This window comes from Ranitomeya imitator, chromosome 3, assembly GCF_032444005.1.
Source record: "Ranitomeya imitator isolate aRanImi1 chromosome 3, aRanImi1.pri, whole genome shotgun sequence".
NCBI lineage: Eukaryota > Metazoa > Chordata > Amphibia > Anura > Dendrobatidae > Ranitomeya > Ranitomeya imitator.
This window is the reverse complement of record NC_091284.1, coordinates 786,979,921-787,004,699: the sequence shown is the minus strand read 5'-3', so window position 1 is coordinate 787,004,699 and position 24,779 is coordinate 786,979,921. Positions and strand designations below refer to the sequence as shown.

Below are 24,779 nucleotides of genomic sequence, written 5' to 3'. Positions count from 1 at the left end.
AGTCTTTTATAGTAGTCCACTTGTCTTCAGTCCAAATGAGGCTCTCCTCCAGAATGTCCCGGTTTGCCACTTTGCCCTGTCTCAATGGTTCTTCAAAGGTTAAGGCTGGACTACAAGATTGCAAAAGGACAAAACTATGAAGGATCCAATATGAAGATTGCCATCTTCCAGTAATATCATACTCGCAAAACGATTTCTATAAAACAGCATATCAATTAAAACTCTCTGATCAATTGCTCCCTGTTCCTGATTTGTTTCACCTGAAATAGCTTCATCAAGGGCTCTGGGCAAAAAAACACCGGTACTAATCATGGTAGGTGGGGGTCAGGGAATGTGCAGTGATGATCCCATTATCCATATTTGCTTACGTAATATATCTGGCATTCTGCAAATCTGTGGGAGCCACACCCCGCACCTATTTTCCCCAACACAGCTAATACCTCTCCAAACAAGAAATCCTCTAAACGTTTTGGAAGAATTGTCATATATGCCATTACGGCTCCAATAAATCACATAGTCCATGTGTAAGGTACGCCTTGTGTGTTTGTTTTTGTAATATAAAGCTGGTCGCTCTGAAAAATGTTGATTTCAACCCAGAAGTCTTGGAACTATACACAATTCCTTTATTAAGTGATATTTTTCGCATCACATTCAAATGCACTGTAAATATTCAAAAGTAGCATCATAAAAGCTGTTAACAATCTAACAAAAAGCATCTGGTAGCAAAAGAACATAAGGTAGGCATCATAAAATGAACAAAAATACACTACGAAGGAGGCACGTCTTCCGCGTCCCTGCTGAGATAGGGCTTTGGCTTGGATGTCAGCGATTTTGGAAGCCATTTCTTACTGGAAGCACCATCTGTTCGAAGGGTGAAAACACAATATCTGGTTACTACCTTGGGATTTGTTGTACTCTTCGTCTAATTATACTTCTTACATCTTTCTCAGTCTCCCAGGTTAGTGCTTGGGATCAGTACAAAACTGCAGACAAGTGAGATCAGGAGACAGAATTTTGCAGCAGATGTAGCAGTTTGCCTCTTATCCATCAGACAGCTTTGGTTAATGGGTGAGTGTTAAAAAAGTATGTGTCTATGAACAGATTGGCCAATATATACAGAATATTTACTTTTATTGCTTGACATAATGCCTAATTTTCAAAATAACTCAGAACTGGAGAATGCAATACTGTATATACATATACTATATCAGCGATGCCACCAGACCGTGCAACAGTGCCAGAGGGAACATCATCAGAGGTGCACCAAGTAGTGCTAGAAATACAGATACCCTTAAAGGGAATTGTCACGGCATTTTTTGACTATTTGACTACTGAAACTATTGGGTCCTAGTATAAGATTATAAAAGATACCTGTCTTGTAGTAATCAGATGTGCTATCGATGGTAAATCAAGCTTTGAAGCCACCCACAAAAAGTCTTGAAGCGTGTTGATGTACTCTGAGCACAGTGACATGCCCCCAATGTATTTCAGGTGTAATCTTCATGCTGTTGCGTTCACGTCTGTGCTCTTTCCCCCTGTTTTTGGTCCTGCTGCTAGACGGCACTCGCCTTTCTTACGGGCGTCAGTGCAGCAGTAAGATTGATATTCCAGAACTTGTTGTGCCATTAGGGCAGGGTGATTGGGGGGGGTAATTAATTACCTTCTGTGGTCATTGGGCAGGGAACACACTATTTTATCCTCTATTACTCTGGTTTACATGTGTTTTTATGCCACTACTCTGCTTGTTGATTCCTGTTTGTGTCCTTGGTCCTTGTTATGAATATTCTTCTGTCTGACGATTCTGTTCATGTTCCTGACCTCCTTGTATTGATACTGCTTTCTGACCATCTGACCGTCTCCTGCCAACCTGCTCCATTGGCTAGCAGTCACTTTGGGAACCCAAGCCAGGGGCACCTGTGTAAGTCATAGGTCCACATAAGTCCAGATCCCTCTGAAGGTGTTATAGAGTGAAGAGTAAAGCACCACCAGATCTGCTGACCTGTCTGAGAAAGCCCTATTAAGAGCTACCAAGCTCCAACACATTGAGCCCCTTTGACACTATACCAGGACCAAAAACTAAATGGATCGAATTCCAGCTAGTTGATCAAATGCTGGCCCTGACCCAGTTGGTTTAGGACCTTGCAGTGCAGATTTAGCATAGTGAAACTGCTCAAATATTCTGGTTCCTGGAGCCAGCATGTGTCACCCATTATATTTTTCATACAAAATGACCCCCAGGTTTGGACCTTTTCCCCACTTACTGAAGCTCCTGAACTGTCCACAGTCAACTTGTTCTTTGAAGCTTTGGGCCTCCTGTATGGTGACCCTAAACATCTAGCATTATCTGAAAGTAATTTAGCATCCCTATGCCAAAGGGAATATACTACTAAGAAGTACTGTAAGCTTTGGCGTTGGGCCATAGACTCTCAATGGAATGACTGTGCCCTTCAGCATCACTTTCACACTGCACTTTCTGAACAAATCAAGAACATGTTAGTACAGTTTCTTCCTCTTGATTCTTGACTCGTCCTTTGCAATCTGTGACATGACATGAATGCAGACAGGAACACACCAATGAATCTGCACCTTCACCTAAAGGTACCGTCACATTAAGCGACGCTGCAGCGATATGGACAACGATGCCGATCGCTGCAGCGTCGCTGTTTAGTCGTTGTGTGGTCGCTGGAGAGCTGTCACACAGACAGCTCTCCAGCGACCAACGATGCTGAAGTCCCCAGGTAACCAGGGTAAACATCGGGTTACTAAGCACAGGGCCGGGCTTAGTAACCCGATGTTTACCCTGGTTACCATTGTAAATGTAAAAAAAAAACACTACATACTTACATTCCGGTGTCTGTTGCGTCCCCCGGCATCAGCTTCCCTGCACTGTGTAAGCGCCGGCCGTAAAGCAGAGCGGCGACGTCACTGCTGTGCTCTGCTTTACGGCCGGCCGGCGCTGACACAGTGCAGGGAAGCTAATGCCGGGGGACGCGACAGACACCGGAATGTAAGTATGTAGTGTTTTTTTTTTTTACATTTACAATGGTAACCAGGGTAAATATCGGGTTACTAAGCGCGGCCCTGCGCTTAGTAACCCGATGTTTACCCTGGTTATAAGTGAAGACATCGCTGGATCGGTGTCACACACGCCGATTCAGTGATGTCAGCGGGTGATCCAGCGACGAAATAAGGTGCTGGCCTTCTAGCTCCGACCAGCGATGTCACAGCAGGATCCTGATCGCTGCTGCGTGTCAAACACAATGATATCGCTATCCAGGACGCTGCAACGTCGCTGATTGCTATCGTTGTTAAGTTGTTCAGTGTGAAGGTACCTTTAGACTCATGTGAATATTACACTTACTGAGGAGTCTATGCAGATTGGGGTGATTAAGTCAGCTACTAAAGCTACATCAATATAACTATTGTGCTAATGCGCCATCTGGCCATCAGATGTGTGCCGACCCAAGACAATGGCTTCCTGAGAAGCGCTAGTGTCGAGGAGGGTCCACGGATGCCTAAATAGATGCACAGGTATTTCCCAATGATTCTGCAAATCTATTACTCTCTGTTCATTTGTCTTATGTAGAAATTCTTTTTCATGGAGAAAAATACAAATATTATGGTAGCCCTGACAAATTTGTATGCCCATCAATTTTTCACCCAAAATCCCAAATCATCATATGCCAGATGGACGTTTGGTGACATTTCCCACAGGTGAAGCGGGGTCCCCAGGGCTCCCAAGGTGTATGGCAGGGATGGTAGTTTGCCAATAAATAAATGGAGGACAAAGTATGATAGTTCTCACCTGGTTAACTGATGGTAGCAGTCCATCTCAGTACAGGGTACCAGGTACAGGTGTCCTGTGGTCTGGCCGGCTCGGAGGCAATAGGTGAATCCCTTTTCCAGTTGAGGTCTGCATGCCTTCCTACTTGCGCTGTTATATGAGGTCCCTGCTGCCTGAAGCTTACTGGCAAAGTCCTCTTTCTCCTGTTCTGGGACAGGTACTTGTATGGAGGGCAGCTTGAGCCATTTTACAGGGTCTCTATCACGACCCGGGCCCTTCTGGTGCTGCTTCGCCTTCAGGTGTGGTGTGGGCAAATCACATACAGATCTGAGCCCTCCAGTTCTGTCGTGCGTCCTGGAGTGTGACACGACCTCGGGCTCCCGGTGACCGATTCCTGCGCTTCAGCTCTGAGGGTGCCCGATCGCAGTTCCCCTCTGAGCCCCTTTCTCTCCTCTGTGCTACTTCCCTCTGTAGCTCCACAACTTTCAACCCCTCAGGTTCTCGCTCCTTCCTGGAGCTGCAGCTCAACTCTGGCTGCACAGATCCGCTATCTGCTCCTCACTCTTCAGTGTCTTTGGCTAACTGACTAACTCCTCCTCCAGACCAGGATATATCTATCTGAGGGAAGCTCCCCTGAATCTGGGTTCAGAGCTCCCCCTTCTTGCCTGGGTTCGGAATGCGCTATGTGTGGGTGCCTTACCTGGTAAAGAGAATCCCCCTGGCCTCCAAGCATGATATTACCCTCCCTAAAAGGAAGGCAACATCACTGTAACAACCGGTTATATGGGGTGTTACATATGGACATAGTCAGAAAACCAGAGCTTCGGCAATACTGGAGTACTGATATTCTCTACAGTACACCGGCAGTTGTGATCTTCTGCAGAAAATTTGCTGAGGCGTACAACCCCCAAAGGGACATTTGTATAGATGAATCTCTGGTTCATTTCAAAGAGAGGCTAAAATTCCGACAATACCTGCCCAGTAAGAAAGCCAGGTATGTAATTAAACTGTACAAGCTGTGCGAGAGTACCTCAGTGTACACCCACAGATTTAGGGTCTATGAAGTGAAAGACATCCAGACTCCACTGAATGCCCCCTGTCCTGGGGATGAGTGGGAAAATTGTGTGGGAATTGCTACACATGAAGTGCCCCAGGGTTCTGGTCGTTGCAGTAATACCATTCTCCTCTAGGGGGGAGTGATATTACGTTTGGAGGCAAAGAAGGACAACTGCATCCAGGTATCACAAACATGCAACACATTTCACACTCCAGGCCACCAGGGGGAGCTCTGCTCCTATTTATTAGGGCACCTCCCACACTTAGGTAAAACTTTTGACCTGGAGCGAAAGTTAGTTAGTTGCTGGCTGAGCTTCGCTCAGGGAATTGGTCCCTGACAGGGGTGGGAGCCTGTCAGAGATCGAGACAGAAGGACACGGAGCTGTTCATGCCCTGAGAGCTGCAGCTTCTAGAAAGAGACACTGAAGGAGAACTGTATTGCAGAGAGGGTGAAAGAAGTCGAAGCAAAGGAGTGGATACCAGGAGGGGAACAGCCCTACACAGGCTGCCTCCTTCTGAGGCACAGGATCCCGGTAGCCGGAACACAGAGGGAGCAATGATCCTTTATGCCTTGCTCCAGAGACCGGCAGGACAGCAAATTTCACGTTACCTGTCCGCCCTACACCCAGGAGGCAAGGTGGCACCCCTTAGAGGCTGGGGCATGATAGAGTCCCTGTAAAATGCCTCAAGCCACTGGTCATACGGGTTTGTCCTATCCATCTGGGGGACAGAAAGAGAGACATAACATCTACAACATCTGTGAGGACCTTATGAGAAGCTTAGCAGTAAGGGACTACAATACCACGATGCTAGAGGAAGCCTACTGATTTCTACCTCGACAAGGGGACTCTGGACTTGCCTCCAAACCGGCCGGACTCTGTCTGCCCTGTGATTTGGTGCTCTGGACTGTGGATGCTGAAGACTTCGGTAAAGGTAAAGAGACTGCAACCTTGTGTCCTCGTTCTTCACTGCGCCATTCACCATCCACCATCTACACACTGGAAAGCCCTGGGGACATACTTCACCTGTGGGTAGGTATGCCATCTAGCTGCCATAACATCACCCCAGTGGACCACTTAAAGCAGCGTCGGTCACCCTGACCGAATACCACAGGTGGCGTCATGAACATATCCCTTTAAAGACCTTTCCCTTTTACATGGACCTCCCAGGGCCATGGACCGGGTCAGCCACCGTGACAATCCCCTGTGAACCGAAGTACCCGGTACCAAGTACCCCACTGCCTTTGGGGGCGCTCCACACACACTGCTGTATAAGGGTTAACACCTCTACATTGATAATTTTTACACCAGTGTCCCACTCCTCAAGACCCTCTCTGTCAAAAATACAGTTGTCTGCGGCACCGTGTGAAAAAATCAGTGAGGCCTCCCTAAGCCACTAATTGGTTAACTGGTGAGAAAGGGGCGACAGCAGAGCCCAATGCGGCGACAACATGCTGGTGGTTAAGTATAAGGACAAGAGGGATTTCCTTATCTTGATCACCATACACAGTGACAACAGCTCCCCTGTCTCTGTACGAGGTGCCACAACACAAGTCCCACAGCCAGATCGTATCCTGGATTATAATAAGTACATGGGGGGTGTAGATCTCTCAGATCAGGTCTTCAAACCATACAGTGTCATGCTAAAAGGTAAAGTATGGTACAGAAAATTGGCCGTGCCCATTGTACAGATGGCACTGTACAATGCTTTTGTGCTGTTTCGATCTGCAGGCAATACGGGGACCTTCTTTCAGTTTCAGGAGGTAGTCATCAAGGCCCTAATGTTTGACACTCAAGAAGGTGAGGGTCCCAGTACTTCTGAAACTGAAAGCGCCCGTATTGTCCCAGGTCCATATTTTCCAGGAGAGGCTCCCCAAACAGCAAAGAATTGGAAGATCACAAAAAAGGTACAGAACATGCTTCAAGAGGAGAATCCGAAAGGACACGATTTACCATTGTGAAACCTGCCCTTTGCATTAAGGATTGCTTCAAAGTGTACCACATGTCCACAAATTCATAAAATCTGTTTTTACCCTGTTGACACAACACACTTTTTTAAACTGCTATACTCAGCACAATTTACACATACCACCTGCCACATCCGCACACAGGTACATCTGGTGGTCGTCACAATATATAGGTAGAACGTGATGATAAAGGGGAGGAAGGCCCTAACGGCAGGGAGAGAGGGATGGGACTCCTCCGGACACCAACTTGTGTCTGTCCCTAAGCTCCCCCTAACGCCCTATTCAAGTCCCTCCCCCCACTGCCATCACGTGCCAAGTCCTTGTCTGTCATCTCTACTAATATTGGCTAGTGATCTGGGCAGTAAGGATGCTAGCCTCACCACTGCAGATGATATAACACAGGGAAAGAGTCAAACAAAGGACTGACAGAAAAGATACAACTCAGCTCAGAATCTTCTGCGAAGCTCCACAGCACCAGAGTAAACGGCATCAGGTAAATAGGACTCCAACAGCGACAATACCACAGTCACAGGCGAGCACACACCTAGCTGGTCTGTATAGAAGAAAACTCTATAACCAATGATCAGCTGATGAGTCATGTGACTATTTAAAGGGAGGTGGGAGTGGTTACCAACTAACATCAGCTGACCAGCCTAAAAGAAGCTGCCAGCAAGAGACTGACATTAGCACTTGCTGGACCAAAGGAAAAAAACATTTAATTTCCAGCAGACTCATACCTTAATGATTCCTAACACCACCACATTATATATTTATAACCTAATAATACCAAAAGCATTATCATTACTATAACTGTGTATATTCCTTGAGCGGTTCAGTTTCCAAAATGGAGTCAATTGTGGGGACTATTCCATCAAAGTATGGGCTCCAAACTGTCACTTCTTCCCTTATGAGCCCTGCCGTGCGCCCAAGCAGCAGTTTCCCACCACATATGGGATATCGGTGTACTCAGAGGAAATGGTTGGAGCGCCCGCCAGGGCCTAGGGAACACTCGGTACCAGGCCGGTGGTCATTAAATGGGTAGTCATGGTGGCGGTGACCCGGTCCGGGGCCCTGGGCATCCAAGTTAAAGGGAAGGTCTTTAACCCCTTTCTGCCAATGGACGTACTATTCCGTCCATGTGGGGTGAGCCCTACTTCCCAAGGACGGAATAGTATGTCCAGCGCTATGGGCCGCGCTCACGGGGGGATCGCGGCCGGGTGTCAGCTGCCTATCGCAGCTGACATCCGGCACTATGTGCCAGGAGCGGTCACGGACCGCTCCCGGCACATTAACCCCCGGCACACCGCGATCAAACATGATCGCGGTGTGCCGGCGGTGCAGGGAAGCATCGCGCAGGGAGGGGGCTCCCTGCGGGCTTCCCTGAGCCCCCCGCAGCAACGCGATGTGATCGCGTTGCTGCGAGGGTCTCCCTACCTCCCTCCCTGCTCCAGGCCCGGATCCAAGATGGCCGCAGCATCCGGGTCCCGCAGGGAGGGAGGTGGCTTCACAGAGCCTGCTTAGAGGAGGCACTGTGAAGCCTGCAGTGCTCTAAGTCAGATCGGTGATCTGACAGAGTGCTGTGCAAACTGTCAGATCACCGATCTGTGACGTCCCCCCCCTGGGACAAAGTAAAAAAGTTTTAAAAAAAATGTCCACACGTGTAAAAAAAATTAAAAAAAATATTCCTAAATAATGAAAAAAAAATATATATTATTCCCATAAAATCATTTCTTTATCTAAATAAAAAAAACAAACAATAAAAGTACACATATTTAGTATCGCCCTGTCTGTAATGACCCAACCTATAAAACTGTCCCACTAGTTAACCCCTTCAGTAAACACCGTAAGAAAAAAAAAATGAAGCAAAAAACAACGCTTTATTATCATACCGCCGAATAAAAAGTGGAATAACACGCGATCAAAAAGACAGATATAAATATCCATGGTACTGCTGAAAGCGACATCTTCTCCCGCAAAAAAAGAGCCACCATACAGCATAATCAGCAAAAAAAATAAAAAAGTTATAGTCCTCAGAATAAAGCGATGCAAAAATAATTATTTTTTCTATAAAATAGTTTTTATTGTATAAAAGCGCCAAAACATAAAAAATGATATAATGACATATAATGATGTAATCGTACTGACCCGAAGAATAAAACTGCTTTATCCATTTTACCAAACGCAGAACGGTATAAACACCTCCCCCAAAAGAAATTCATGAATAGCTGGTTTTTGGTCATTCTGCCTCACAAAAATCGGAATAAAAAGCGATCAAAAAATGTCACATGCCAAAAAATGTTACCAATAAAAACGTCAACTCGTCCCGCAAAAAACAAGACCTCACATGACTCTGTGGACCAAAATATAGAAAAATTATAGCTCTCAAAATGTGGTAACGCAAAAAATATTTTTTGCAATAAAAAGCGTCTTTTAATGTGTGACGGCTGCGCCAATCTTAAAAATCCGCTAAAAACCCCGCTATAAAAGTAAATCAAACCCCCCTTCATCACCCCCTTAGTTAGGGAAAAATAAAAAAATGTATTTATTTCCATTTTCCCATTAGGGTTAGGGCTAGGGTTAGGGTTAGGGCTAGGGTTAGGGCTAGGGCTAGAGTTAGGGTTGGGGCTAGGGTTAAGGCTAGGGTTAGGGCTAGGGTTAGGGCTAGGGTTAGGGTTGGGGCTAGGGTTAGGGCTACAGTTAGGGTTGGGGCTAGGGTTAGGGTTGGGCTAGGGTTAGGGCTAGGGTTAGGGCTAGGGTTAGGGTTAGGGTTGGGGCTAGGGTTAAGGCTACAGTTAGGGTTGGGGCTAAAAGTTAGGGTTAGGGCTAAAGTTACGGTTAGGGTTTAGATTACATTTACGGTTGGGAATAGGGTTGGGATTAGGGTTAGGGGTGTGTCTGGGTTAGAGGTGTGGTTAGGGTTACCATTGGGATTAGGGTTAGGGGTGTGTTTGGATTAGGGTTTCAGTTATAATTGGGGGTTTTCCACTGTTTAGGCACATCAGGGGCTCTCCAAACGCGACATGGCTTCTGATCTCAATTCCAGCCAATTCTGCGTTGAAAAAGTAAAACAGTGCTCCTTCCCTTCCGAGCTCTCCCGTGTGCCCAAGCAGGGGTTTACCCCAACATATGGGGTATCAGCGTACTCAGGACAAATTGGACAACAACTTTTGGGGTCCAATTTCTCCTGTTACCCTTGGGAAAATACAAAACTGGGGGCTAAAAAATAATTTTTGTGGGAAAAAAGGATTTTTTATTTTCACGGCTCTGCGTTATAAACTGTAGTGAAACACTTGGGGGTTCAAAGTTCTCACAACACATCTAGATAAGTTCCTTGGGGGGTCTAGTTTCCAATATGGGGGGTTTCTACTGTTTAGGTACATATGGGGCTCTGCAAACGCAATGTGACGTGTTATGAAAGGCAATTCAGTACTACACTGGACATAGCGGTCAGAGCACATACAGTGATCTGACAATAACCCAAAATCATAGAACGAGCTCTGAGACGTGGGAACTCTGCAGACCGCAATCCCTAATCCTATCCAAACAACACTAGAGGCAGCCGTGGATTGCGCCTAACTCTGCCTATGCAACTCGGCACAGCCTGAGAAACTAACTAGCCTGAAGATAGAAAATAAGCCTACCTTGCCTCAGAGAAATACCCCAAAGGAAAAGGCAGCCCCCCACATATAATGACTGTGAGTTAAGATGAAAAGACAAACGTAGAGATGAAATAGATTCAGCAAAGTGAGGCCCGACTTTCTTAACAGATCGAGGATAGAAAAGGTAACTTTGCGGTCTACACAAAACCCTAAAGAAAACCACGCAAAGGGGGCAAAAAGACCCTCCGTACCGAACTAACGGCACGGAGGTACACCCTTTGCGTCCCAGAGCTTCCAGCAAAAAATTAGACAAGCTGGACAGAAAAAATAGCAAACAAATAGCAAAGAAGAACTTAGCTATGCAGAGCAGCAGGCCACAGGAATGATCCAGGGAAAAGCAAGTCCAACACTGGAACATTGACAGGAAGCCAGGATCAAAGCATTAGGTGGAGTTAAGTAGAGAAGCACCTAACGACCTCACCAGATCACCTGAGGGAGGAAACTCAGAAGCCGCAGTACCACTTCCCTCCACCAACAGAAGCTCACAGAGAGAATCAGCCGAAGTACCACTTGTGACCACAGGAGGGAGCTCTGCCACAGAATTCACAACAGTGACGCCTGCAGACCATTCCATCCAAGTCTGCATTCCAAATGGCGCTTCTTCCCTTCCGAGCCCTCCCATGTGCCCAAACGGTGGTTCCCCCCCACATATGTGGTATCAGCGCACTCAGAACAAATTGGACAACAACTTTTGGGGTCCAATTTCTCCTGTTACCCTCGGGAAAATACAAAACTGGGGGCTAAAAAATAATTTTTGTGGGAAAAAATGTTTGTTTTATTTTTACGGTTCTGCATTATAAACTTCTGTGAAGCACTTGGTGGGTCAAAGTGCTCACCACACCTCTAGATAAGTTCCTTAGGGGGTCTACTTTCCAAAATGGTGTCACTTGTGGGGGGTTTCAATGTTTAGGCACATCAGTGGCTCTCCAAACACAACATGGCGTCCCATCTCAATTCCAGTCAATTTTGCATTGAAAAGTCAAATGGCGCTCCTTCGCTTCCGAGCTCTGTCATGCGCCCAAACAGTGGTTTACCCCCACATGTGGGGTATAGGCGTACTCAGGACAAATTGTACAACAACGTTTGGGGTCTATTTTCTCCTGTTACCCTTGGTAAAATAAAACAAATTGGAGCTGAAGTAAATTTTTTGTGAAAAAAAGTTAAATGTTTATTTTTATTTAAACATTCCAAAAATTCCTGTGAAACACCTGAAGGGTTAATAAACTTCTTGAATGTGGTTTTGAGCACCTTGAGGGGTGCAGTTTTTAGAATGGTGTCACACTTGGATATTTTCTATCATATAGAGCCCTCAAAATGACTTCAAATGAGATGTGGTCCCTAAAAAAAAATGGTGTTGTAAAAATGAGAAATTGCTGGTCAACTTTTAACCCTTATAACTCCCTAACAAAAAAACATTTGGGTTCCAAAATTGTGCTGGTGTAAAGTAGACATGTGGGAAATGTTACCTATTAAGTATTTTGTGTGACACATCTCTGTGATTTAATTGCATAAAAATTCAAAGTTGGAAAATTGCAAAATTTTCAAAATTTTCGCCAAATTTCCGTTTTTTTACAAATAAACGTAGGTAATATCAAAGAAATTTTTACCACTATCATGAAGTACAATATGTCACAAGAAAACAATGTCAGAATCTCCAGGATCCGTTGAAGCTTTCCAGAGTTATAACCTCATAAAGGGACAGTGGTCAGAATTGTAAAAATTGGCCCGGTCCATAACGTGCAAACCACCCTTTGGGGTAAAGGGGTTATTTAGAATAGAGAGTGTTTGTGACGCCATCTGTGGTATTCGGTCAGGGATGACCGATACTGCTTAAAGGGGTCCACTGGGAATGATGTTATGGCAGCAAGGATGATATGGCTTCCCACAGGTGAAGCCTGATCCCCAGGGTTCCGGGTGTAATATTACTGGTATAATGCAGCCACAGTGCAGGGTATGGATCACATGTGATGGGGAGCTCTGGCCAGCCTGGAAAGATTCAAAAAACCTCTAGAAAAGTGAGATTGGAAGCCTTCCTTACTGCGCTGTGTTGTAGTCCCTTGCCGCCTAAGGCTTCACACAAGGTCCTCACTTTCTCTCTGTCCTTTTAGGTAGGACGCTACCCACATGGCAGGCAACTTGAGCCTTTTTAGAGGTGTCTCTGGTTACGACTCCGGGCTCTATGTGCTGCTGTGCCTTCAGGTGTTAATGGTGGACAGGCAACTTGAAATCTTCCATCCGCCGGTTTCTGCTGTGGGGCATACAGTTACCCCCACAACCCCAGAATTCCGGCCTCTGGTATTCTTGCGCTTCAGCATGGAGGGAGCTCAGTCGCAGCTCCCCTCCAGCTCTTTACTTCTCCTTTGCTTCTTCTCCCCTATCAGTCTCCTACAGACTGCTCTGTCTCTCTCTTCTCTTTCCAGGAGCTGCAGAACCACTTGTCTGCATGGCCCCAGCTTTCCACTCCTCATTCCTCACTCTCCTCTGACCGAATAACTAACTCCTCCGACAGCCAGAATATATGTAGGGAGGTTCCCCAGAATCCTGGTCTACAGCTCCCCCTTCTGGCCTGGAGTCAGAACAGCGTTGTATGTACTTGTTACCTGTTAAAGGGATCCTCGTTGCTTCCAAGCATGGCATCACCCTCCCCGTGAGGAAGGCAATACCACTGTGACACCAGGACTCCTGGGGTTTCACAATAGCACAGCAATGTTTACGGTCCATTTTTTTCTGTTCCCCTTGTGAAAATAATAAAATAGGGGCTAAAATACATTTTTATGGAAAAAATGATTTTTTTTTATTTTCACGGCTCAAAGCTATGAATTTCTGTGAAGCACCTAGGGGTTCAAGGTGATCGCCACACATCTAGAACAATTCCTTGGGGGTCTAGTTTCCAAAATGAGGTCACTTGTGGGGGGTTTGCACTGCTTAGGCACATCAGGGGCTCGCCAAACATGACAAAGTCCGCTCTCAATTCCAGACAATTATGCGTTCTAAAAGTCAAATGGTGCTCCTTTCCTTCCAACCTCTGCTGTGCACCCAAACAGTGGTTTTCCCCCCACATATGGGGTATCGGTGTACTCAGGAGAAATTGTACATCAATTTTTGCGGTCCATTTCCTCCAGTTACCCTTGTGAAAATTAAAAAAAATGGGTCTAAAGTATAATGTTTGTAAAAAAAAAAGTTAAATGTTCATTTTTTCCTTCCACATTCAATTAGTTCCTGTGAAGCACTTGAAGGGTTAATAAACTTCTTGAATGTGGTTTGGAGCACCTTGAGGGGTGCAGTTTTTAGGATCTTTTGACTTTTGGTATTTTCTGTTATAAAGACTCCTCAAAGTCACTTCAAATGTGATGTGGTCGTTAAAAAATGGTTTTGTAAATTTTCTACTAAAAATGAGAAATCGCTGGTCAAATTTTAACTCTTATAACTTCCTAACAAAGAAAATTATGTTTTAAAAATTGTTCTGATGCAAAGTAGACATGTGGCAAATGTTATTTATTAACTATTTTGTGTGACATAACTTTCTGGTTTAAGGGCATAAAAATGAAAAGCTTAAAAATTGTAAAATTTTAAAAAAATTTTGCCAAATTTCCGATATTTTCACAATTAAAACTGCAATTCATATCAAACAAATGTTTCCACTATCATGAAGTACGATAGGTCACAAGAAAAAAGTCTCAGAATCAGTGGGATCCATTGAAGCGTTCCAGAGTTATTTAAAGGGAACCTGTCACCCCGGTTTTTCAGTACGAGATAAAAATACTGTTAAATAGGGCCTGAGCTGTGCGTTACTATAGTGTATTTTGTGGACCCTGATTCCACCCCTAAGCTGCCGAAATAACTTACCAAAGTCGCCGCTTTTGCCTGTCAATCAGACTGGTCAGGTCATATGGGCGTGGCGACATCGCTGGTTCTTCCCCCAGATCTTGCATATATTTCCGTTGGTGGCGTAGTGGTTTGCGCATGCCCATCTTCTGAATCCACTGGGCAGAAGAAGAAAAAACGTGCTATCGGCGCTATTTCCCTGGTGATCTGTGCGGGGCGGCCATCTTCCTGAGGCTGCGCGTGCGCATATGGAGTCCTCTGCTGCCTGGGGCTTCAGGAAAATGGCCGCGGGATGCCGCGCGTGCGCAGATGGAGATCGCGGTGGCCATTTTCCTGAAGCCGCGTTCGCATCTCAACTTCAGGAAAATGGCCGCCGCGATCTCCATCTGCGCACGCGCGGCATCCCGCGGCCATTTTCCTGAAGCCCCGGGCAGCAGAAGACTCCATATGCGCACGCGCAGCCTCAGGAAGATGGCCGCCCCCACAGATCACCAGGGAAATAGCGCCGATCGCGCGTTTTTTCTTCTCCTGCCCAGTGGATTCAGAAGATGGGCATGCGCAAACCACTACTCCACCAACGTAAATATATGGAAGATCTGGGGGAAGAACCAGCGATGTCGCCACGCCCATATGACCTGACCAGCCTGATTGACAGGCGAAAACGGCGACTTTGGTAAGGTATTTCGGCAGCTTAGGGGTGGAATCAGGGTACACAAAATACACTATAGTAACGCACAGCTCAGGCCCTATTTAACAGTATTTTTATCTCGTACTGAAAAACCGGGGTGACAGGTTCCCTTTAAAGTTATAGTGTTCAGAATTGAAAAAAAATTGGCCTGGTCAGGAAGGTGAAAACAGGCTTTGGGGTGAAGTTAAAGACGGTGATAGGAAATTAGACATACCAGTACGTTAAATGTTGGGAAGCGGTAGGCATGAGTTTTCATTGAATCACATCCGTCTTCATTGAATATGGAAATATACCACTGGCACACTGTCAATAAGACTTCAGAAAAGTCCAACGTCCCATAAGGACCTCATGTGAGGGTCAGTGCGTGGCTGGTCAGGGTCAGGCTGGCAGCCTCAGAGCTGAAATAACTCTTCCATTACAGAATGTCCCCACAGAGGCGATTGCTTGTATTAAGATGCACAATGAGTCCCATTTATCTTAAACAAGATGTTGTAATTTTGCAGCTTTTACGTGTTGTTTCTGTAAATGGAGGCTAATCATTGTATAATGGTAATGGAATGTTTGCAACTTTCATACATACGTTGTCTTTTTCGGCACCCAGGACAATGGTTTAAAAATCAATGTGATTGCTGCCAACCACCGGCCGCAGCAGAGACCCGCTACAGTTAGTCATTGACTGCTGCAAAACTGTGCCAGTGTTGGGTATGCCATAGCTGGAGCAGAAGATGGAGACCATCATCAGCATCAGAACCAAAATGGCAGGAGATCGGTAAGGTAACTTTGGTTACATTATTTTAGACTATTCTAATTAAAATAATAGTGCCCGACTGGATAACTGCTATGTACGGTAATGCAACACAGGTCTGCACAAAAACAAATCTAGTATATATCATCTTAGGTCTCATTCAAATGGGAAGGGACCTAGGTTATTTAAGGGCAGGCTCTCCTCCACTCTGGGTCAGTTGCTTTGAGTATATGAAGCAGTTAGTAGTTACAATGTCTTTTACAGTCTGTGATTTGTGAATAGACAGAAAGCACATGCCAAGAGGGTTATCATCCCAGGTTACAGAGGGTAGATTGTGAGTGTTTCGGGTGGAGGAACGTGTGCTCCTCAGGAAGTAGAGGATCAGAAGACTGCCCTTATCTCCAGCTTTCCCAATCCATAGCTGGAGATGAATAAAGGCCTGAAATGTTGTCTCAGTACCAGAGAGATGGAGCCACGAGGGGTCAGGAGAATTTGATCCCTAAGGAGCTGGAAGATGAAAATGCTAAGATTGAGTGGCAAGTGTTCTCAACCTGAAAGAGCGGATGAGCGAAACTGAAGGCGAGAAGCGTAATCCACCAGAGGAATGAGGGCCTGAGGGGCATTTGAGTGGGCAAAGATCATTGAAGAAAGAGAGAGTGAGACAAAAGCTCGCTGCCAACATAGGTACCACCCCAGAATGAAATGTCTTTAGAATTGGACAATCTTACTTGTGAGTGTGAGTCCTTTTGTGGTGGGTTTGCCACAAGTTTGTTTGGGAGAAGCGAAGAGGCTGTAAACATGTCCTTCCTCTACTCAGATGAGGTACTTCCTTACATTTTAAAGTTTCCACTGTTTTTGCTCATGCCTTTATGTTCCCAGAGATGAAAGTAAATACAGCAGACAGAACCTGATCCTGATTTTACAGTTTACCTTGCAAGTTCGGCCCATCTCTTATAAGTATGTCATCCCTTATCGATACAGCAGCTTGCAATCTTAGGAAAGCCTCTTTGAAGCGGCATTATTGAAGGAATCGATGATGATGATGATGTCTGCTTGGGTCACTAGATGTGTCCTTCACAGGGATCTCCAGCCATAAAAAAGCGTATAAATGTTCTCTTTATTATGCTCCTCTAGGGTGGGCCGTCGGTCAGTTATACATTCTATGGCACATATTTAATCCCTGATATTTTTCCATTTATAAGCATCAGAAGGAAAAAAAAATCACCTAAAATTCTAAACAAAATTCATATATAAGAATATTCAAGGGCCGGTGAAAATGTGGCTGTCTTATTAGTATGCATAAAGAAAGCGATACAAGTTAATAACTTAATTGCAGCCAGCACAAGGCACAGATGTGCTCTCTACCTGATGAAATTACCAGACTGAGACCCGGCCTATCTCTCCCCGCATCGATAATTCTCCGGATCAGCCCTCCACCAGCCAGATCAGCAGAACGTGACTCGGAAAGCTGTGTTTAGAAGGATCTCATGCAAGGTGTAAGCCCCAGACCCGACCTCGATTCAGGGATGCGGATGGATGGTGCAGATTGACATTATTGACATGGTCCTTGTTGAAGTCCTCAGATGTACAGTTAGAATATGCAGATACTGTGGTGGGGCAAAGAACCAAAATAATCAGCTCTTCAAGGAGCAGCATAGAGTAGGCCTAGACATGATTGGATTTGAAGGCCACAGTCATCAACAAAGGGTTAACTATGGTTAAGAAAGGAAAAGAGCAAAAAGGATGAGGAGGGGAAGAAAAATCCTATTAAACAAGAGAGAAAATAATAGTAGTAGCCTTGACTGAGAGTAGCCCTTCAGGCCCTCCGTGAAATTAGAATTTTGGCTGAGATGCAAGGACTTTGGTGCTGATCATCAGTCATAGGAGCTGGTGATGTGAAGGTCGTGGATGGCCCTTATTGAGTTGGATGCTGGCCATATGGTCATTAGAGGTAAGAAAATCAATTTGATGACAATCGAATTTGTAATAAAGTTTTAAGAATTTACCGAACCAAGCAAATTTGAACAATTTGCAGTATGAAAATGGGCACCATGAATTCTACACATTGTAGAAAACAGCATTGGCCAGAGAAAAATCACATGACCTCAGGCAGGTTTCCCCATAATGCCAGGCAGCTATTACATCACAGCTAAACAGGGGGAGAACCATCATAGCCTGTGTAAAAGCCAAGGCAGGGAATGCAGCAGTCAATTTGTAGTGGATCTATTGAGAGGACATTACAGCACCCACGTCAGTTATAGACGTAGGGAGAGAAAAGCATAAAATACTGAAGCAACTGTACAGATAGTGTGCGACAGCACATCAGGGAAGATGATTAGTGTATGAGGAAAATAAAATAGTGTCATACTCATTTAGGGACAATTGAAGGTACTAAAGTACTTTTAATTAGAGGATAATCGATGCCTGGGAAAATTTGGCAAAGCTGGTGAATTTCAATTACAAAAGATTCGCTCATCTCTAATGGTTACCGCTCTTTACTAGGTTCTATGGTCAATGAATATACTATTCTATTTCAGGGTGGTCTAGGGACAGAGGGTCTAAGATAAACCACGAGGTAGTAACGGGGACAGATATTATTTTTTATTTGTCAGGTATTTGGGGGATTTTCAGTTTTTGGACAAAAAATGATGGTAGATTTTGGCTGATTTGGCATACCCATGGCCACTGTATAGGGAACAGAGAGCATAGTGCACGGCGGTGGTGCAGACTAATCTGGCATCGGGCTATGATCCCCAGCTATTCCATCTATGCTTGCTCTGAAATGCCGGAAGTGTTTCAAAGTAAAACATAACTGACTCCAATTCTGCAAGCAGTCCCTGAATCATGCTGCTCGTGGTTCAGGCACCATGAATCTAGTGACAGGTTCCCTTTAAAAGTGTTGGGATAAAATGTTAGTTTCTCGAGGGGAGGGTTATCAGGGAAATGCAAAAGGACAGAGGTACTTCAATCCAGCACAAGTTTCTTAAAGGGAATCCGTTGGCAGGTTTTTACTATCATGTAGGGACAGAGAGCCTGATTCCAGCTATGTATCACTTAGTTTACTGGGTGCTGCAGTTCTGATAAAATCACATTTTCTTCTGCGACAGATCTGATTTTATAGAAACAAAAACACAGACTAGTAAGTACACTGTTATGGCTGGCAATCAGGCAACACAGCGTGCAGTAATCAGCGCACATACAGAGATCTGGCAATAACCAAAAACAATAGGACGAGCTCTGAGACGTGGAATCTCTGTAGACTGCAGTACCTGATCTATCCTCACACAACTGGAAGCAGCAGTGGATTGCGCCTATCAACTACCTATGCAACTCGGCACTGCCTGAGGAGCTGACTAGCCTGAAGATAGAAATACAAGCCTGACTTACCTCAGAGAAATACCCCAAAGGAATAGGCAGCCCCCCACATATAATGACTGTTAGCAAGATGAAAAGACAAACGTAGGAATGAAATAGATTCAGCAAAGTGAGGCCCGATATTCTAGACAGAGCGAGGATAGCAAAGAGAACTATGCAGTCTACAAAAAACCCTAAAACGAAAACCACGCAAAGGGGCAAAAAGACCCACCGTGCCGAACTAACAGCACGGCGGTGCACCCCTTTGCTTCTCAGAGCTTCCAGCAAAAGATAATAACAAGCTGGACAGAAAAAACAGAAAACAAACTAGAAGCACTTATCTAGCAGAGCAGCAGGCCCAAGGAAAGATGCAGAAGCTCAGATCCAACACTGGAACATTGACAAGGAGCAAGGAAGACAGACTCAGGTGGAGCTAAATAGCAAGGCAGCCAACGAGCTCACCAAAACACCTGAGGGAGGAAGCCCAGAGACTGCAATACCACTTGTGACCACAGAAGTGAACTCAGCCACAGAATTCACAACAGTACCCCCCCCTTGAGGAGGGGTCACCGAACCCTCACCAGAACCCCCAGGCCGACCAGGATGAGCCACATGAAAGGCACGAACAAGATCTGGGGCATGGACATCAGAGGCAAAAACCCAGGAATTATCTTCCTGAGCATAACCCTTCCATTTGACCAGATACTGGAGTTTCCGTCTAGAGACACGAGAATCCAAAATCTTCTCCACAATATACTCCAATTCCCCCTCCACCAAAACAGGGGCAGGAGGCTCCACAGATGGAACCATAGGTGCCACGTATCTCCTCAACAACGACCTATGGAATACATTATGTATGGAAAAGGAGTCTGGGAGGGTCAGACGAAAAGACACCGGATTGAGAATCTCAGAAATCCTATACGGACCAATAAAACGAGGTTTAAATTTAGGAGAGGAAACCTTCATAGGTATATGACGAGAAGATAACCAAACCAGATCCCCAACACGAAGTCGGGGTCCCACACGGCGTCTGCGATTAGCGAAAAGCTGAGCCTTCTCCTGGGACAAGGTCAAATTGTCCACTACCTGAGTCCAGATCTGCTGCAACCTGTCCACCACATAATCCACACCAGGACAGTCCGAAGACTCAACCTGTCCTGAAGAGAAACGAGGATGGAACCCAGAATTGCAGAAAAATGGAGAGACCAAGGTAGCCGAGCTGGCCCGATTATTAAGGGCGAACTCAGCCAACGGCAAAAATGACACCCAATCATCCTGGTCAGCGGAAACAAAACATCTCAGATATGTTTCCAAGGTCTGATTGGTTCGTTCGGTCTGGCCATTAGTCTGAGGATGGAAGGCCGAGGAAAAAGATAGGTCAATGCCCATCCTACCACAAAAGGCTCGCCAGAACCTCGAGACAAACTGGGAACCTCTGTCAGAAACAATATTCTCAGGAATGCCATGTAAACGAACCACATGCTGGAAGAACAAAGGCACCAAATCAGAGGAGGAAGGCAATTTAACCAAGGGCACCAGATGGACCATTTTAGAAAAGCGATCACAGACCACCCAAATGACAGACATCTTTTGAGAAACGGGAAGGTCAGAAATGAAATCCATCGAAATATGTGTCCAAGGCCTCTTCGGGACCGGCAAGGGCAAAAGCAACCCACTGGCACGTGAACAGCAGGGCTTAGCCCTAGCACAAATTCCACAGGACTGCACAAAAGCACGCACATCCCGTGACAGAGATGGCCACCAGAAGGATCTAGCAACCAACTCCCTGGTACCAAAGATTCCTGGATGACCGGCCAGCACCGAACAATGAAGTTCAGAGATAACTTTACTAGTCCACCTATCAGGGACGAACAGTTTCTCGGCCGGACAACGATCAGGTTTATTAGCCTGAAATTTCTGCAACACTCTCCGCAAATCAGGGGAGATGGCAGACACAATGACTCCTTCCTTGAGGATACTCGCCGGCTCAGATAACCCCGGAGAGTCGGGCACAAAACTCCTAGACAGAGCATCCGCCTTCACATTTTTAGAGCCCGGAAGGTATGAAATCACAAAATCAAAACGAGCAAAAAATAACGACCAACGGGCCTGTCTAGGATTCAAGCGCTTGGCAGACTCAAGATAAGTAAGGTTCTTATGATCAGTCAAAACCACCACGCGATGCTTAGCACCCTCAAGCCAATGACGCCACTCCTCGAATGCCCACTTCATGGCCAGCAACTCTCGGTTGCCCACATCATAATTACGCTCAGCAGCAGAAAATTTCCTGGAAAAGAAAGCACATGGTTTGAACACTGAGCAACCAGAACCTCTCTGTGACAAAACCGCCCCTGCACCAATCTCAGAAGCATCAACCTCGACCTGGAACGGAAGAGAAACATCAGGTTGACACAACACAGGGGCACAGCAAAAACGACGCTTCAACTCCTGAAAAGCTTCCACGGCAGCAGAAGACCAATTAACCAAATCAGCACCCTTCTTGGTCAAATCGGTCAATGGTCTGGCAATGCTAGAAAAATTACAGATGAAGCGACGATAAAAATTAGCAAAGCCCAGGAATTTCTGCAAACTTTTTAGAGATGTCGGCTGAGTCCAATCCTGGATGGCCTGAACCTTAACCGGATCCATCTCGATAGTAGAAGGGGAAAAGATGAACCCCAAAAATGAAACTTTCTGCACACCGAAGAGACACTTTGATCCCTTCACGAACAAGGAATTAGCACGCAGTACCTGGAAAACCATTCTGACTTGCTTCACATGAGACTCCCAATCATCTGAGAAGATCAAAATGTCATCCAAGTAAACAATCAAGAATTTATCCAGATACTCACGGAAAATGTCATGCATAAAAGACTGAAAAACAGATGGAGCATTGGCAAGTCCGAACGGCATCACCAGATACTCAAAATGACCCTCGGGCGTATTAAATGCCGTTTTCCATTCATCTCCCTGCCTGATTCTCACCAGATTATACGCACCACGAAGATCAATCTTAGTAAACCAACTAGCCCCCTTAATCCGAGCAAACAAGTCAGAAATCAATGGCAAGGGATACTGAAACTTAACAGTGATCTTATTAAGAAGGCGGTAATCAATACACGGTCTTAGCGAACCATCCTTCTTGGCTACAAAAAAGAACCCTGCTCCCAATGGTGACGACGATGGGCGAATAAGTCCCTTCTCCAGGGACTCCTTCACATAACTGCGCATAGCGGTGTGTTCAGGTACGGACAAATTAAATAAACGACCCTTAGGGAATTTACTACCAGGAATCAAATCGATAGCACAATCACAATTCCTATGCGGAGGAAGGGCATCAGACTTGGACTCTTCAAATACATCCTGAAAGTCCGACAAGAACTCTGGGATGTCAGAAGGAATGGATGACGAAATAGACAAAAATGGAACATCACCATGTACTCCCTGACAACCCCAGCTGGTTACCGACATAGAGTTCCAATCCAATACTGGATTATGGGTTTGTAGCCATGGCAACCCCAACACGACCACATCATGCAAATTATGCAGTACCAAAAAGCGAATAACTTCCTGATGTGCAGGAGCCATGCACATGGTCAGCTGGGCCCAGTACTGAGGCTTATTCTTGGCCAGAGGTGTAGCATCAATTCCTCTCAACGGAATAGGACACCGCAAAGGCTCCAAGAAAAATCCACAACGTTTAGCATAATCCAAATCCATCAGATTCAGGGCAGCGCCTGAATCCACAAACATCATGACAGAATATGATGACAAAGAGCACATTAAGGTAATGGACAAAAGGAATTTGGACTGTACAGTACCAATAACGGCAGAGCTATCGAACCGCCTAGTGCGTTTAGGACAATTAGAAATAGCATGAGTAGAATCACCACAATAGAAACACAGTCTGTTCAGACGTCTGTGTTCGTGCCGTTCTACTTTAGTCATAGTCCTGTCGCACTGCATAGGCTCAGGCTTACTCTCAGACAATACCGCCAGATGGTGCACAGATTTACGCTCGCGCAAGCGACGACCGATCTGAATGGCCAAGGACATAGACTCATTCAAACCAGCAGGCATAGGAAATCCCACCATTACATCCTTAAGAGCTTCAGAGAGACCCTTTCTGAACAAAGCCGCTAGTGCAGATTCATTCCACAGAGTGAGTACTGACCATTTTCTAAATTTCTGACAATATACTTCTACATCATCCTGACCCTGGCATAAAGCCAGCAGATTTTTCTCAGCTTGATCCACTGAATTAGGCTCATCGTAAAGCAATCCCAGCGCCTGGAAAAATGCATCAACATTACTCAATGCAGAATCTCCTGGTGCAAGAGAAAACGCCCAGTCCTGTGGGTCGCCGCGCAAAAAAGAAATAATAATCAAAACCTGTTGCATAGGATTACCAGAAGAATGAGGTTTCAAGGCCAAAAATAGCTTACAATTATTTCTGAAGCTCAGGAACTTAGTTCTGTCACCAAAAAACAAATCAGGAATCGGAATTCTTGGTTCTAGCATCGATTTCTGATCAATAGTATCTTGAATCTTTTGTACATTTACAACGAGATTATCCATTGAGGAGCACAGAGCCTGAATATCCATGTCCACAGCTGTGTCCTGAAGCACTCTAATGTCTAGGGGAAAAAAAAGACTGAAGACAGAGCTAAAAAAAAAAAATGATGTCAGGATTTCTTTTTTCCCTCTATTGGAAATCATTGAATGGCTCCTTGTACTGTTATGGCTGGCAATCAGGCAACACAGCGTGCAGTAATCAGCGCACATACAGAGATCTGGCAATAACCAAAAACAATAGGACGAGCTCTGAGACGTGGAATCTCTGTAGACTGCAGTACCTGATCTATCCTCACACAACTGGAAGCAGCAGTGGATTGCGCCTATCAACTACCTATGCAACTCGGCACTGCCTGAGGAGCTGACTAGCCTGAAGATAGAAATACAAGCCTGACTTACCTCAGAGAAATACCCCAAAGGAATAGGCAGCCCCCCACATATAATGACTGTTAGCAAGATGAAAAGACAAACGTAGGAATGAAATAGATTCAGCAAAGTGAGGCCCGATATTCTAGACAGAGCGAGGATAGCAAAGAGAACTATGCAGTCTACAAAAAACCCTAAAACGAAAACCACGCAAAGGGGCAAAAAGACCCACCGTGCCGAACTAACAGCACGGCGGTGCACCCCTTTGCTTCTCAGAGCTTCCAGCAAAAGATAATAACAAGCTGGACAGAAAAAACAGAAAACAAACTAGAAGCACTTATCTAGCAGAGCAGCAGGCCCAAGGAAAGATGCAGTAGCTCAGATCCAACACTGGAACATTGACAAGGAGCAAGGAAGACAGACTCAGGTGGAGCTAAATAGCAAGGCAGCCAACGAGCTCACCAAAACACCTGAGGGAGGAAGCCCAGAGACTGCAATACCACTTGTGACCACAGAAGTGAACTCAGCCACAGAATTCACAACAGTACACATCACCGGACTCAGGTACACAGCCCCTACATCATGCTGCTATCAGATTACATAGGAAAAACCTGGTGACATATTCCCATTAGCCTAGAAAACATTTCTTCTTTATTGGAAATTCATCAAAGTCAGAAAATGACATTGCAAGTCTATTCCATTTGAAAAATAGAAAAAGATGTTCCTGTGACCTGTGTGTTCCTCTGCAGGTCTGTGTATTT

General features: G+C 45.4%; 1 protein-coding gene across 1 annotated transcript in view; it reads right to left on the bottom strand.

Annotated features, from left to right (window-relative positions):
• Nucleotides 1–630: 630 nt before the first annotated feature.
• Nucleotides 631–24,779, bottom strand: part of C3H11orf97 (chromosome 3 C11orf97 homolog) — a 149,658-nt gene continuing 125,509 nt past the window's right edge. Inside the window, exon 5 of the mRNA XM_069760299.1 lies at nucleotides 631–861. Coding sequence (XP_069616400.1) covers nucleotides 767–861 — 95 coding nt within the window. The 3' untranslated portion in view covers nucleotides 631–766. The remainder of the gene's footprint in view (nucleotides 862–24,779) is intronic.